General features: G+C 42.1%; 1 protein-coding gene across 1 annotated transcript; it reads left to right on the top strand.

The window, feature by feature from the left end:
- Nucleotides 1-2536: 2536 nt before the first annotated feature.
- Nucleotides 2537-7481, top strand: SRSF6 (serine and arginine rich splicing factor 6). Its single transcript, XM_054573729.1, has 6 exons — nucleotides 2537-2802; nucleotides 3028-3176; nucleotides 4462-4586; nucleotides 4718-4926; nucleotides 5179-5262; nucleotides 5369-7481. The coding sequence occupies exons 1-6, from the start codon at nucleotides 2696-2698 to the stop codon at nucleotides 5730-5732; spliced, it is 1038 nt and encodes a 345-aa protein (XP_054429704.1). The 5' UTR covers nucleotides 2537-2695; the 3' UTR covers nucleotides 5733-7481.
- The last annotated feature ends 8789 nt before the right edge of the window (nucleotides 7482-16270 follow it).

Below are 16270 nucleotides of genomic sequence, written 5' to 3'. Positions count from 1 at the left end.
TTCTTTTAAACTCTCACTATTTCCAAATTCTGTTTCTGGAGTTACCCCTACCACATTCACTCCACTCCACCAACATACTTAAGTTGCCATGTTCTCCCAAAATCCGTTCAAGAAGAAACAGCTTCTGCAATGCTATTCTTTTCAGACATAAAACAGCAAAACCTATCCAAATCCAGTTTTCACCCACTCTGAATCATGTGGTGCTTGTGAAATTCTTTTGGTTTTCAGTTAACACATGTAAGAATATCCATTGGATTGAAAAATGACAATTGTAGGCTCTAGACTAGACTGTCCTTTACAATCTGGATACCTATGGTTTACAAGGTATTAACTCTTCTGGATCAGACTGAGGTGACTACACTTCTCTTGCTGATAAACTCCTGTAGTTACCTCCACAATTTTATTTTTTTAAATGTTATTTTTAGAGAGCGAGCAAGGAAGAGGCGAGAAACACCAATCAGCTGCCCCTTGCACTTCCCAACTGGGCATCTGGCCTGCAACCCAGGCATGTGCCCTGACCAGAAGAGAATGACCAACCTTTGGGTTCACAGACTGCTGCTGAATCCACTGAGCCACACAAGCCAGGGCTCCACAACTTTAGAATGTGCAGTGGAGTGACCTTTGCCACAATTGTAGGTGTCTATAAAGAAATGAGCTCTCATGCTGTCTGTCATTTCTCTTTCTCTGAATTGTTCCTCTAAAATATCAAGAGGTAAGTTAGATCATCAGCAAGACTCCACAGAATGCTGATGGTCCAACACTCCCTTCAGTGATATTTGTGACTGTTTCCTCTAATGCAGCTAGTGCTATTCAGATGTTGCGTTGTTTGTTTTTTTAAATTAAATTTATTGGGGTGACATTGGTTAATAAGATTATATAGGCTTCAAGTGTACAATTGTATAATACATCACCTGCATATTGCATTGTGTGCTCACCACCTAAAATCTAGTCTTCTGTCACCATACACTTGACCGCCCTCAGGTTTTTTTTGTTAAGAGTAGCTTCTGGGCTTTGGGGAAAGAGGTGAGAGGAAGCAGAGGATGATGTCAGCTGCATCTTTCTCTCTGGGTAAATGAACTGCAAAAAGGGAGGAAGCGAAACCCGACTCTACATATTCATCTTTTAGTAAGTCCTACCCCAACACCTTGCCCCAAAAAAGCACTCAGTTCCTCCAATACTGCATACGAGTGTCATTTTCTGGTTCATCTCTAGCCAATAATGAATTTTAACAAATTTCAAAATACTGACAGTTTGATGACTGGGAAAAAATATTATTGTATTGTTGAATTCCCCTTTCCCTATTATATTCCACGAATTTTTTTTTAAATATACCTATTTTCTCTAATTTTAATACTTGTCGTGGCTCAGTTGTGAAAACCATCATGCCTGCAGACTTGGTCAAATGTCCCATGGTGAGTGAATTCTTTTAACCGGGAGCTGAAGTATATCAAGACTGTACTGCTCGAGAAGATCTGCAATATACGGAAATAGCTACACTGCCAGTATTACATTAGTAGTACCCTTTTCTCTCTCAGCTTCTGTGACACCATGCTCTCTCGGTTTTTTCACTACCTCTCTCTAGTCTCCTCTCCTGCACTAAGTTTCAGAGTACGACTCAGGGTCTTCGACTCTCCACTTACACTTACTCCGTTGGGGTTTTCGTCTAGTTTTCCAGCTTTAAATGGCATCGCTAATGATACACTGAAAAATGTATATTTCTGCCACATGGATAAGTTTTCTTCCAAACCAATGGGGGAAGGGATGGCATTGAGGCAACGGACTCTCCCTGTCGGGGAGAAAAAGTGCGCAACTATGTAGGAGGACATGAAGGTCTTGCTCAACTTTCTTGGGACAGAGGCTTTCTCCGTGTTCCCTCTGCGAATACCTAGGGCGAGCGTTCGATTGTCCTGAACTCAGCAATCTACAGGTGACTCCAGCTGCCAGTGCTCCAAGAAAGACCCTCAGGGGGGATAGGGGAATGCGCAGGGGAGCCATGAAGGCCGATGAAGGCTATGAAGGAGACCACGATAAACAGAAGCCAGCAGAACGTGAGCTCTCAACCCGATAACCACGCAATCACAAGCAGAGTGCAAACCTCGATTTCAGTGAAAGGACCGCGTTCCCCACCCAGCAGAGCGGGAGCCAATCGGTGGAAGAATATGCAGCCTCGATTTAAGGAACCAATCCAAGACCACGGAGACCTATTATGACAACTTCGAGAACCAATGAAAAATGGTGACTCTCCTAGCGTGCCTCCCCAGCGCCAGTCCCGAAGAGCTCACGCAGAGGTAGATTTTCAGAAGATACAAATTAAAACACAAGTCCGCGTCTTTAGACGGGATACTACTCTTACAAAGATGAGTGAAGAAAATTCTGTGAGTGAGTATAACAGCATTTCTTCGAAACCTCGCGGGCGGCGGACCCGCAAGTCACCCTCGAGCAGAGGGCTCCAGCAAGGGAGGGGGAAGGAGGGTACGTGCTGCGCGGTGACGTAACGCGCCGGGCCCCGCCCCGGCCGCCCGCCCTTATAGCGTAACACGGGCGCGCGCGCACACCATTGTGTGGCTGGACTTGGCCGCCGCTCCTGTGAAAGGCGTGTGTTTGGGCTCTTGACGTCCCCGCACCCAGACCGCGGCTTCTGCCTTACGGTCCACCTTCCGACAGCCAGCCCTCGGGCCCCTCGCCCGCCACGGACATGCCGCGCGTCTACATAGGACGCCTTAGCTACCACGTCAGGGAGAAGGACATTCAGCGATTTTTCAGTGGCTATGGCCGCCTCCTCGAAATAGATCTTAAAAATGGGTGAGTTGGCCCTGGGCGCCTGCGTCACTCCGCAGTGCTTCGGGCCTCGCGTCAGCGGGACACTCCACACGAGAGAGGCGATCAAGGCCGCGGCGCCGCGTCGCACGGCCTCCAAGATGGCGGCGGTGGCGCGGGGTTGTGGGAGCGCGCGAGGGGGCGGGGTCGCGTGCGCGTCCCCGTCCTAACGACGCCCCGCCTGTTCCCGGCCCTCGCACCGCCCCCTAGGTACGGCTTCGTGGAGTTCGAGGACTCCCGCGACGCCGACGACGCCGTTTACGAGCTGAACGGCAAGGATCTCTGTGGCGAGCGTGTCATCGTGGAACACGCGCGGGGACCGCGCCGCGATCGCGACGGCTACAGCTACGGAAGCCGCAGTGAGTCCCACCCCCGCGCGCTCCGCGCCCTTGGGACCGGGGGGCGGGCACAGGCCTAGAGGGGGCGGGGTGGGGCCTCCCAGCCTGGGCAGACGCGGTAGGCGGGGTCGGTTGACTCGGGTGTCCACAGGACCCGCTGCCTTCACGCCTGCCCGGGGCAGTCACGGGACGCCGGAGCGCGGAGATTGGGTTGTGGGGTTTGCCTAGTCAGAGTTTGGGTGTTTGGGGTTTCTTTGCTAAGTTGGGAGGGGGTGGCTTGTTCTGGGCCCCTGTCAGCACTGTCGTGGGCTCTGCCCACAAAGGAAGTGAGGGATGGCTGTATTTGTATCTCCCTTGCTTACCTGTCAGTGCATTAGCTAGAAATGTGAATGTCTTAGCGTAGAAGTATGGGGACAGGTTGGGGTGGAGGTGGGGTGGGGGCGGGGAATGGGGGGGGGTTTTAAGTTTAGGTCTTAGAGTTATTAAAATTGGCGGGGGCCAAAGAAAATACTATATTGAATTAATGTGGTATTTACCACAAGTAAATCTAAATAAGCTTTATGCTGTACTTGAATTAATGGGGGCATGTTATTGGGAGGAGGTGGGGGGTTGGTTATGTTAAATGTTTGATGTTGAAATTGTTGCATGTTGAATTCAAACTTTTTAACAAGTCCTTGATGTTTCAATTTGAAAGTGACCAATGGGGCTGAGGCTGTGTCCACTGAGGCTAAGATGACTGCCTTTCCTGATTGGCCTTGGCTTTTCCATACATTGTGTGACCCTTGCCCTATGACCCTTTGGCTGACCTTACCGGAAGCCATGACGACAGCAGCCTTTTGCCATTAGACGCAGGGTGATGGTGAGGATTCCAAGGGTTAGACAAAACTGGTTAATCTGAACTAGGTGACTGTTACCTTGCGTGTTTTGTGGCCAAACCACCACCAAAAACCTCACACTGTGATGTAAGTACTTAGTGTAACTAGTAAACATTTTTGTAAAATGTAGAAATGCATGTAATCAGTTAAGTTTTATATTTTACAATGTTCTGTAAAATAAAACTTAGCGAGGTAAATTGAATAAAGGAGCAGTCACTCTCTAACAGATTGTAGGAAAAGTTTAGTTGGATTTAGTCTATTTGGCTTGCCCTTAATTTAATTTGTGGCAAATCACAACTGTATCAAAGGTTTAGCAATATAATAGCAAAGTCCTACTCCAGTAAATAAAAGTTGATATGTTTGTACTAACTTTCAAAAACATGTGCCCCTATCATTACAAAACTCCTAACTGTTTTCTTCATGTGATAAAGGTGGTGGAGGTGGATACAGCAGTCGGAGAACTTCTGGCAGAGACAAATATGGACCACCTGTTCGTACAGAATTCAGGCTTATTGTAGAAAATCTTTCTAGTCGCTGCAGCTGGCAAGATTTAAAGGTATGTGCTATATTTCAAAATAAAAATGACTGTTTTAAAAGGTAGGCTTTTGTTTTTCTATTCTTGAAAATTAGGTATGTCAATCTTTTTCTTTAGATTTTTGGGTCTGACTTGTCTTGTTGCTTTTTTAGGATTTCATGAGACAAGCAGGCGAAGTAACCTATGCGGATGCTCACAAAGAACGCACAAACGAAGGAGTAATCGAGTTTCGCTCCTACTCTGACATGAAGCGTGCTTTGGATAAACTAGATGGTACAGAAATAAATGGCAGAAATATTAGGCTCATTGAAGATAAAGCACGATCAAGCCATAGGCGGTCTTACTCTGGAAGCAGGTCAAGGTAACTTGAAAGATAATAGAGAGGGGAGGAAACAATATTTGCCAAGAACAGAGAAAATTCAAATGGGATTATTTAAATTGACAATTGAAATTAGAGCAGTTTTAGGCTGCATTATTGGGTTATTTTCCAGATGTTTCGATGGTGGATTTGAATTGTAAGCAAGTAACTTTTTGCTGGTTTGTCTATTCTCTGTAAATGTCACAAACATGTTGAGACGTAATTGAGATTAAGATTTTGTTACAATTCTTACAGGTCACGGTCCAGAAGGAGGTCACGAAGTAGGAGTCGCAGGAGCAGCCGCAGTAGATCGCGAAGTATCTCAAAAAGTCGCTCCCGGTAAATAATGTTAAGTCTTTCTCTCGATGTAACTGTACTTGTTTATGGAGTACTTGTGTTCTCTGGCAAGGTGTATTGAAAGAAAAATATGGCTTTTCTTGTTCAGATCCAGATCTCGGAGCAAAGGTCGATCACGTTCTCGGTCAAAAGGCAGAAAATCTAGATCAAAGAGCAAATCGAAGCCCAAGTCTGATCGAGGCTCCCGTTCACGCTCTCGAAGCAGATCTAAGGATGAGTATGAGAAATCTCAAAGCAGGTCTCGTTCTCGATCTCGTTCCCCCAAAGAAAATGGAAAAGGTGATATAAAATCAAAGTCTAGATCAAGGAGCAAGTCTCATTCCAATTCTCCCCTACCTGCTCCACCCTCAAAGGCTCATTCTGTGTCCCCTCCACCAAAAAGAGCTTCAAGATCCCGTTCTAGATCCCACTCAAAGTCAAGGTCACGGTCCAGATCGAGTTCCAGAGATTAATCCAGAACTCTATGTTCTTTGCACACTATTATGGAACACTTTCCTACTTGCTTAGGCAGTTACTCTTCCATGTTTGTACTTGGCCTCTCCTGCAAGAGGAATCCCCTGAAAACAAGGGCACACAGAAATTTGTGGCCAAATTTGATGAAAAAGTTGGGGTTCTAAAGAAATGGTGGCATGAAGACCTCCCTTCTTTGTAGAATTAAGATAACTTTGATTTTATAGCTTTTGAGCTAAAATAACTTTTGTAAAGATTAAGCTCATTTAGATTTTTTTTTTTAAGTATTTCAGCAGGATCTGCTGCAGGGGTTTTGTTTTTATTTGTTTGCTTTTAAATTTAAACAATTTCCAGCTTTGGATACTTATTAAAGCTTTAGAGGGAGAACCCATTTTTCAATTATGTTGGCTTTTTATAAAGCCTAAGTTATGTAAGATTTCAATAAAAGTTTGTTACCAAGATGATTGCCTTATTGAATAGGTCACTATTAATTCCTTTAAATATTGATACCTGCTGTTTATGGAAACAATGTAAATTCTCCTTAAGTGTAAAACAAGGAAAGCCTCAAACCAGCAATAAATTATTCAATTTGGATAAAATTATTTTGTTGTTAATCAGATTTGCCAAAGTCATTGTATCTGCCCATTTAACAAGTTAAGTTAAAAATAAAATATTTTGTAGCCAATCTGTTATACAATTTTGCCTAAATTAATGGATTTTAAATAATGAAACCTTATTTTCTTTTGATACTTTTTAATGTGAATGTTTATAAGAAAAGAGTCCTTTTTTTTAACAATATGAATTGCAGAATTTCAGAGAAGAAACTGGTGCCTATAGTTAAAGTTGTTTGCCGATTTGAAAGAACAGAGGTTAGTGACTTTAAGAGGCAAGCATCAGCTGCTTTTCGGAATTTGGTGTTTAAAGATAGGTCAGTTTAGAGACTTGGCTTTGACCAAAGTTCTCTTGTTTTTAGGGAAAGAACAAAAGCTTGTAGAAGGAGAAGGTGGGGAATATTACAAGGTGGAGTTTGATTCTCTAAAAGTATGCAACATCCTTATGTTGTATCACATGGTGTAATAGACAGGTTTGTCCCTATGTTAGCTGGCCTGTAGTGGATATAGGTAAATAACCTGCACTCGTAAAAATTTTCTGACAATTGCAAAGACCAGCAAAAGACTAAAAGCCTAGTTTTATTCCATACCTGTGGACCTCCATCATGAGATAGCTAAACCGCTATAGCATTGGTCCACTTGAGAACAGTTGGCTGATAAAATGTTTAGTTCCTTGCTAATTTGTGAGTTGAATCCGACAGTCTCTGCAACATGCCACGTGTTGATCCATGACTAGGTGGTGTATTAAGGTGATAGAGAGCAAAAGAGAAGTGAGCAACATCGCGATCCCCCTTTTATGTGACTGTTTATTGATCCACCATAGTGCCTTTATGGCAAGTTTTAAGTCCTACCTGCTCCTGTGTTACCATCTTTCATTTTTGGTATCTTTCTCCCACTTTGTTAATCTATTTTTTGCTTTATTTCAATAAAATGCTTCTGAGGGAAAGGTTTGTTTTGAATTTATTGTGTATTCCACTTAGTGCCAGATTCTTGGCAAGTGGTGTTATGAATTGGAGTTGCTATTCCTAACTTGAATATGAGAAAAATGCTCTCGTTTTCAGTTCCTCAGAAATAATGAGTTTGGGATAAGATCGTCATTGACTCTTTTCCATGCTTCAATGTTATCCACAAAACGGCAGGGATAAACCCTCTGGGTTGTGAAGAATAAAGGTTAATAATACATGAAAAGTACTTAGAACAGCATACTTTGTATCAACCCTGTTTTATTTTCACAAAAAACTTACCCATTTTTATCTTGTAGCAGTTTGAACATTTTCCATGACCATTATTTATTTCTTCGATAAACAAAGCATAGATCATGTTTTCCCAAGTCCTTCATTTAGACTTGTAGTGCTCTAAACCTTGGGAATTTATGCTTAGGAACCATCACATTTTTATTATTTACTTTTCAGAAAACATTGTTTTCTGACATAAGTTTTAGTCCTGTGGCAGTGGATGTTTCTTGAGTACTCATTTAGTTATAAAAGAAATCTACATTTGGACTGCAACATACCTCTCCTTTAGAGCCTGCATACTAAGATAGCTGCTGTTGATAGAGGTATGGTGTCTATGCCAATAAGCAGTTCATACCATGGGTAGTGTTCTGCAACTTGTTTTTACTTAATACATACTAATGCCTAGTTCTGCATTAAACTACTAATACTCTATAGAATGGATGTATAACTACAGTTTTTTCAGTACCAATTTTAAATTAGTGTAATCCTTTGACTTAGTAACAACATGAATGAAAACAAATTCCTTTCAATATTCAATTTCATACAATGAAACTGCTAGAGCTCTAACACAGTTTATCAACCTACTATTAATTTATAGTAATGCCGCTTTCTGAGGCAGCAGCCGTGTCCTATATAAAATGCATTTTTGTATCCCAAGCCTATGTATGCTTCCATTTATTAAAAGGAGTAGTCTGTATACTTACATAATTGGTCTTCTAGGTCCTAAATAGCTTATTTAGAATTGCCTGGCTATCTTTCAGCAACCCCACAAACAGTACTTAAGTTATTAACACTTGAATAGAAAGGAATCATGGTTCGAAAATCAAAAGATAACGAAGAGCAACAGTAAAATCCATCTTTGGAGAAAGTCAGGGTCATTAATTTATGCATCGTTTTGGAGAAAAATCTAGAAAGATTAACATTCACTAGGTAGTTTCATTATGGCTTGTTTGAATTTTATAAAAGCAAGTGAAACTATAGCTTATAATAAGAGACTACTTGTAATTAAATTTATATTCATTTAGCATATTTATACCCAATTTTGAAAAATTTCTAAGTAGGTAGGTATTAGGATGAAGATTCATAAGCAGAGGATTGCAAACAGCCCTAAAGCATTAAAATACAATGCCTATTCAATACTCTAGTGAAAAGCACGCACTCAGGATAAAGAGGCTCAGAAAATAAAAAATGAATAGACTTAAAATTTTTCAATAAAATTTCAAATTGAAAAAAAAACTTACAAAACTACCTTTTTCCCATTTACCAATTATTTTATTTATGTGTTTTTTTTCCTAAAAGCCACCTAAAAGTAAGACATCTTGCTGTTTTATCTCTTTAAAAAAAAGTTATTTTCTAGGAACAGAAGGGAACATTTTAGTATATAACTATAGTATTCAATTATTGAAATGAAATTATCATTGATGTACTATTGCATAATCTATTCTTATATTTTATCAGTTGTCCCAAAATGTTTTTTTCCATTGGATCATTTGTTGTTGAATTTTGTTTTCATTTCTCTTAAGTCTTTAAACTGGAACAGGTTGTCAGCCTTCAGCGTGGTGTTTTTGAAGAGTAAAGGCCAGTTATTTTGTAAAATTTCCCTCGGTTTGGGTTTACGTGTTAGCTGCTCCTCATTGCATTTTTTTGGCAAGAATATCACAAGAATAAGATTATCCTCGGTGCATCATATGTAGTGGCACATTGTGATAACCTGAATCCTGTAAGTCATTTGTTCGCTTTATAATCAGTAATTTGATGGGGGTAAGTATAGTCTGTTAAGTACCCAAGTTTTTCACCAAACTACCTGCTATTAACATTGTTGATTCTCCAGGTTTCATTGGCATTCTAAATGTAAGGAAGTGCTTTCTGTGGGGGATAGACTGTTTTAAAGGTAAAGTCAAAAGAGGGTTTTTTGTTTTTAGGAGAAGGAACCAATCATTTTGGAGACTGAGAAAGAGCTGCCTGTGGCGGGCAGAAAGGGAGCTGGAGGCAGCTTTCACAAAGATGAGAGGATTATGCAATAGAAAATAAGCTGTGTCCTAATCTGCAAAACAGTACCATCTGATGTGAGGAGTGAGTGCTGTTAGCTAAGGGCTGGGCCCAGACACTGGTTAAGTAGTAGCTCCCTTTATTAAAATATTCCATAAACAGGATAGTGAGACTCTTAATACTCAGGCAGTTGAGGAAAAAGCTAGGCTAAACAGAGTTGCTGAATAGCCACTGCTGCTTTAGTCATTCATGAATGGCTTTGAGCGTACTGTTTAATTGGATTGGCCAAAAAATCCATATGTTTTTCCATAAAACAAAAGATATTTTTCATTTTCACCAATAACTTTACTAATAGATTGGGATATTGAGTATGTCAGCTAAAGCATAATATACTGAAAATAATGGTGTATTTTCTTCCATCAATATTAAAATGGCTACACAAAAAGGCACCATTTTTTATAACTTTTTTAAAGTGCATGCTGAATGACCACTGTCCCAATACAGTCTAACAAAATGGTTTCTAACGAAGTTCAAGACAACTATGCACTACTAGAGCCTTTGTACCAAAAAAACGAAAACTTTTTGGCCAACCCAATACATTGCTGTTAATACTATTACACAAATTTCAGATAGCTAGAGAGTGGTATGAACCTCCCATGTGCTCAACCAGCTTTAGCAATATCTATATACCTGTCCACTTCCCCAGGTAACTTTGAAGGGAATCCTAGACATTTCAGGTGAAGATAGTTCAATATGCACCAATGAAAGACATCTTAAATCTGAATCCATAGGGTGTATGGCAACCATTGATCTTTGCCTAGATCCATTCAACAGTGAAGCCATGATTTTAAAATAAGGGTGTTTTGTTTTTATACCTTTTATTGACTTTAGGAAGAGAAGAAAATTATTTTTTTTCATTCCATAGCAGGTCTTGTTGATAATTACCTTGTTCCACCTTTAGTCAGTGAGAGTTAAGTTATCTACTGAGTTCTGAAACAACCCTATTGATCTCTGCAGCTTCCTTGTTTTCTGGTATGGTAAGATTTCCAGACTTGTTGCACTGCGTGGCTAGATGGGGCGCGCTGCTGTGGGGCAGCACAGCAGAGAACACGGTGCTCCCTGAACCTGAGCGAAACCAGCTGGGGCCAGTTGAGTTGGGAGCAGGGCTCTGAATCCTGCAGAGCCTGTCCTGGGGTTGTCACGGATGAGGGGGATAAACAAAACATTGCAAACACTTCCCTGTTTGCTGGGAGAGCAGAGGGGGCACTTCCCTCTTACTGGAGAAGGCCCTGGCACATCCCTCTAGTGGGGAAGGCCCTGTCGCCCTTTGTTCCAAGGCTTTTCTTGAAAAACTTAGCAGTTGGGCTAGGTAATAGGAATGTATATATAATCTCATTAACATTAGCATGTTAAGTTTCACAGAGAATAAATACTTTTTAGAAAATAAGTGACAGGAATTCACTGATTTACATGGGTCTGAGAGGAGACCAGTATAAACAAAAGAGAATGAAGATAAGGGCAAGCGGCCTTAATGAATAAAGGGTAAGAGGTGCAAATAATGTGAAGGTCCTTTGCAGCAAGAGCTGGACAGAGATCCCAGGGAAGAACAAAGCACACTTTAAAGAAATTACTTTTAGGCCCTGATTTCCCTGGCAGCTGCCAGTCCTGATTTAGAGCTGACTCCTGCACTGCTTCAAGCCTGAGCCAGGTGTGGGGAGGGAACCACCAGACAAGGAGACTGCTTCTCGGCTGCAGTGAGGACTCCGGCTGTGGCCACGCCAAGCTGAGAGGTGTGGCTTTTTGCCCCTTTTCCGTGTCCCCAAATTTCTTATCTGCTGCCAATACCAACTGGGACCGGTCTTAGGTTGTATACCTCAGTGCGAGGTAACTTACCCATCATTGATCACCCGTCCTCCATGGCAAAGCAGAGAGGCGGGGGCTATGCCCCTACCCGGGGGTGGGGGGGCGGTAGACATGTCATCTCTTCTCAAGAGGCTGTTTCTCTAAGGCCTGATTATTTCCAGCCTTGGGGCCCTCCAGTCTGTTGGCAGGGTTACAGCTCCTGAAACCAGGCAGGGCGTTTCCCAACACAGACTTACCTTTTTATATTTATCATTTTTTCTAGAGTTTAAAGTGAAAGAGTTTATTAATGAAGTCCAGGCTCATCTTTTCAGTCACATACCTGGAATTAGCCTTTTCTTTAAGCTCTATTTTCATTTGGAAATCGTATTTAGCAACCACAACCTGGACCCTGAGGGTGTTCATTGCTACTGCTAGCCTGGTCATAGGTCTTTTTTTAAGGGGTTGTGGTGGTGGTGTTGTTCATAGGCCTTTATTTAAGGGGTTTTGTTTTGTTTTGTTTTTTTTGAGAGAGAGAGAATGGGGAAGGGAGGGAGAAAAAGAGGGAGGGAAACATTGGTTGGTTGCCTTCCATACATGCCCTGGACTGGGACTAAACCTGTAATCCAAACATGCACACTGACCAGGAATCAAAGACCACAACCTTTTTGGTTTGTAGGTCGACACCCAACCAACTGAGCCACACCATCCAGGGTGGTGTTAGGCCTTTTCAGTGGACAGAGCCAGGGAAACCACTGCCCAATTCTTCAGACCAGAGATACCTTACTTTGTGCTCCTGTGAAGTTCCTCTTCAGGCTGAAGACCCCCTGACCCTGGCTCAGTGCAGCAGTTTTGAATCCTCTCCCCATCTCAGTTGTCCTTTGGTACTCTGATTTGTGAGTGCCGCCTTACCAAGTGGGCCCACTAGTACACACAGCACTTCCGGCTCGCTCTAACCTGCTCAGAGCAGAGCGGTAGTACATGGCCTCCCTACCTTAAGAGATGTTTCCTCAGCTGAATTTTGAGCCAGTTCTAGCAAAAGGTGAGGAAACTATTTCTTTAATAACCCTGAAGAATCTCTTCTGTACCTTTAGAGAGTTTAAACCAGATAATGTATCCTCTTGCTTTGGATAATAGGAGGAAGAAGGAAACTCAATCTAAATTTCACAGCATTATAATTGGAATGGGCAAGTAAGATCTTACATTATAGCTTCCATCCACCTTTGCTGTAGATAACATTGCCCCTGCAGACCTAGCAGGAACTGAAGGCCAGATAGCTGTGAATGTGACTGTAATAAGATGACTGATACAGGTGTTTTCAGGGAGCCCTTAAAGAGTGTAGCACCTTGAATCACAGAGGTCCAAAGTCACACTCTGTAAACACTAAAGGCCTCACTGAATGTGTGGTAGATGATATTGCTGTCAAATTTTATGTATACATAAACTTTTAAAAATATCTTTTCTACATATCCTAATTTCCCTTCCATGAGCAGAGAACTTCCCATTCTGTGATTTTGACCATGGAATTTTAGCAAGCATGCCATACTTGGTAAATGAGATACTGCCTTCCCTTCTCCCAGAGATGCCTACTTCCTAATCCCCGAAACCTGCGAATGCCACCTTACATGGTAAAAGGGACATTGCAGACGGGAGCATTTGAGATCTTGCTGTCTGGCATATGTCATCAGTTTGGCTCAAATGAACTCTTAGAAAAGTTAAGTAAATACATGAAAGGGACATTGCTGATATGATTGAATTAAGGTCTGGAAATGAGATTATTCTGGTGGGCCCAGTGTAATCACTAGAGTCCTTATAAATCGAGAGGCTGGAAGCAAAAATCAGAAGTTACACGAAAACAGAAGCATAGAGAGATGAGGATGGCTTTGAAGATGGAAGCGGCCTGCAGGGCCAGAAAAGAATTCTCTATAGCTTCTGGAGGGAACACAGAGCTGTCTACACTTTGATCTTGGCCCAGTGAAACCCACTGTGGACTTCAGAGCTCCAGAACTATCAAATAAATTTATGTTGTTTTAACCCACCAAATGTGTGGAATTTGTTACTGCAGCTAGCTACAGGAAGCACACCGTGACTAAAGGCTTAAGCGCTTGCACAGTTGGGCTCAGTCTTTCACATCTCTGTCATCGCCATGAGAATAATACATGTCACAGAGTGACACTATGAAGGTGACTATGACCACCAGCACTTCAGAAGAGAATCAGTTAACTTGATCAACTCTACTGTTAGTTTTTGTGGTAGACAGAACGATGGTCCCCTAAAAATGTCCATATCCTAATTCCTGGAGCCTGTGAATGTTGTTATTTGGCAAGGGGGAATAAGGTTGCAGGTAGAATGAAATTTGCTGATCAACTTAAAATAGGGAGGTTGTCTGGATTATGGACCAACCCAGTGTAAATAACAAGGGTCCTTAAAAGATGGAAGAGGAAAACAAAATTCAGTCACAGTGATGTGACATGAAAAAGCTTTTACTGTCTGTTTCTGGCTTTGATGACAGAGGAAGGGGCTATATGCCAAGGAATGTGGAAAAAGACAAGAAAACGAACTCCAGAGCCTTGAGAAAGGAAGGCACTTTTACTGACACCTTGATATTCAGTGAAACCCATTTTGACCTTCTGACCTCCAGAACTAAGAGATAATAAGTTGGTGGTGTTTTAAGCCAGTAACCTTGTGGTGATGTGTATTCAGCAGCAGTGGAAAACAAATACAACCTCATCAACTGGTTCTTTTTCACTGGGTGCCTCAGCAGCATCAATCCTAACATAAATCCTAACAGTATATTGAGAACAAGTTTCAGAAATTTAGCAGGGTGGGGGTAAGAGAAACAGCTGAGGCTCTGGCCCTCACTGAGACAAATTTTTCTTGTGTTTACAGATATAAGCATCAATTCCCAAAGCCATATAGAAATTTTGTCAGTTTCTGGTGTGCTGGATAACATACAGCCATGCCCAGTGGAAAGCGGGTCCCAAACATAACCATGTTTGGTGGAAACTGGGGCCTCCCCTGCTTTTTCCCCCACGGGGCTCACAAGTATATAGTCTAAGCGTGGGGGTGTCCTATCATTATACAGGGGGTTCAGTTCCAACTCCTAGTATCACATAGACCCAAGAACCCATTTCCTGTCATTATGTGTGTGATGAAACCCAAGTCCCTAGCAGCTGTTTCCTGTCTCTATCTAATAACTACCTCCAAAACAAGGAAGATATCAGGCTTCCTTGCTCTGTTTGGTTCCTTCTTTCTGCTTCTGCTGATTTTCCCTTCTTACAAGTTCAGCAATGAATTTACTTTTCTTCCTTCTCAGCTTGTTTGCTTGCTTCCTTTCTTGTAATATTTTACCCAGGATTTGAGGGTGTTTGTGCTGGAAAGGGCTCCCTATTAGTAAAGTCTGCCATGTTGCTGGAACCAGAAGTGTTTTCACACTTACATAAAAGGCACATCCTGATGATTTTCCTAAAATACATGGACTGCCCCAATGGTGAATTAAAATCTGTAGGAACAGAAAGGTGTGGGCTGCTTACAAAAACGTTTTCTCAGTGTTTCTAGTCAACAATTTTATTTTTAATTTTTTGTAAATTTGTGCCCATTCTTGGTTAGGGGGTTAACTTGGAGAAGGCACTGGGGACCATTAACTTGTAGAAGTGGGGGGGCGCTGTGACTTGAGGAAAGGATTGGACTTGTTCACTTGCTCCCAAGAGCACACTAGACCAGCCAAGCAAACTGACTATGTGAAAGGCAGAACCTTCCACAAATCACTTCAACTTGGGAGGGGTTCTCCATCCCTGAAGGTGCTCAAGCAAGCAAGTCCACCAAAGTTATGAAGACCAACATACTATTAATGAGTAGAAGAATATCTCCGCAACTCCAATCCATCCATGTTCATTCCAGGATCCCCCAGCTCAGATTTTACTAGTGTATTAATCACTACCTCAAGGATGCATGTTGCTGAGAAGCCATATGTTTGTGTAGCTTTACCACTTACTTTTAATCATCTGAACACCTAAAATAAACCTTCTGGAATCCAGAACAAGCAGTCTGAGTAGACATGAGAGAAAAATGAGCGGTTGGTTGTGTGTACATTGGTGTGTAAAAAGAAACCTATTGTTATGGCAACCAACATCCTCAACTGATGCAATCCTGTTCCCAATAATATGAGATGTGATTAAAAACTGACGTTGCAGGGAAGAAGAACACACGCAATGCACATTGGTGTAGCAACCAGAATAGTTAAATGCTGCATACATTTAAACCTGATGACCACAAAAATTTGGGAAATTTGCCTGCAACTAATAAGGAACGATTCTCCTACCTGGACTTGAAATCAGGAGCCTGGAAGTTGGACCTGTGGCCACGACCTGAAGGGATTCAATGAAATCTGGTGTGGGAGAGGGGGCTGGGGCTCTGTAATGTACGAGGAAGTGCTCTGTTTTCATCTGCATGCAATACATCATTTAGTCAACAGATACTTAATGGAGCACCCACTCGCCACCCAGCTCTGTGCTGAGTGCTAGGGATACAAAAACTAGTGTTTCCTTCTTTCCAGGGAGTTTGCAGTTTCTTAACCTCTTGAATTACTCGAGTCTGTGTGAAGCTACAGCTGTGACAAAAAAGAGGTATTCTGTGTCACAGGAATCAGAAAAGACAGATTTGAGTAGTTAGATCTTGAGGAGGCAGATAGATCAGCCAAGGGAATTGAAGCATAGAGGAGCAGTGACTTGCTCAAGGCAGCACCGCTACAGGAACGATTACTGAAAACCACAAGCCAGGAAGTAGATGACAGTTTTTACAAATGGAGAAATGGAGGACCAGGAGGATAAAGTGATGTGTCCCAGGTCACACTCTAAGCCAGTGGCA

Source organism: Pteronotus mesoamericanus, unplaced genomic scaffold, assembly GCF_021234165.1.
Source record: "Pteronotus mesoamericanus isolate MK-2021 breed Mesoamerican mustached bat unplaced genomic scaffold, CSHL_Meso_final contig_25, whole genome shotgun sequence".
NCBI lineage: Eukaryota > Metazoa > Chordata > Mammalia > Chiroptera > Mormoopidae > Pteronotus > Pteronotus mesoamericanus.
This window is presented reverse-complemented; position numbering and strand designations above follow the sequence as displayed.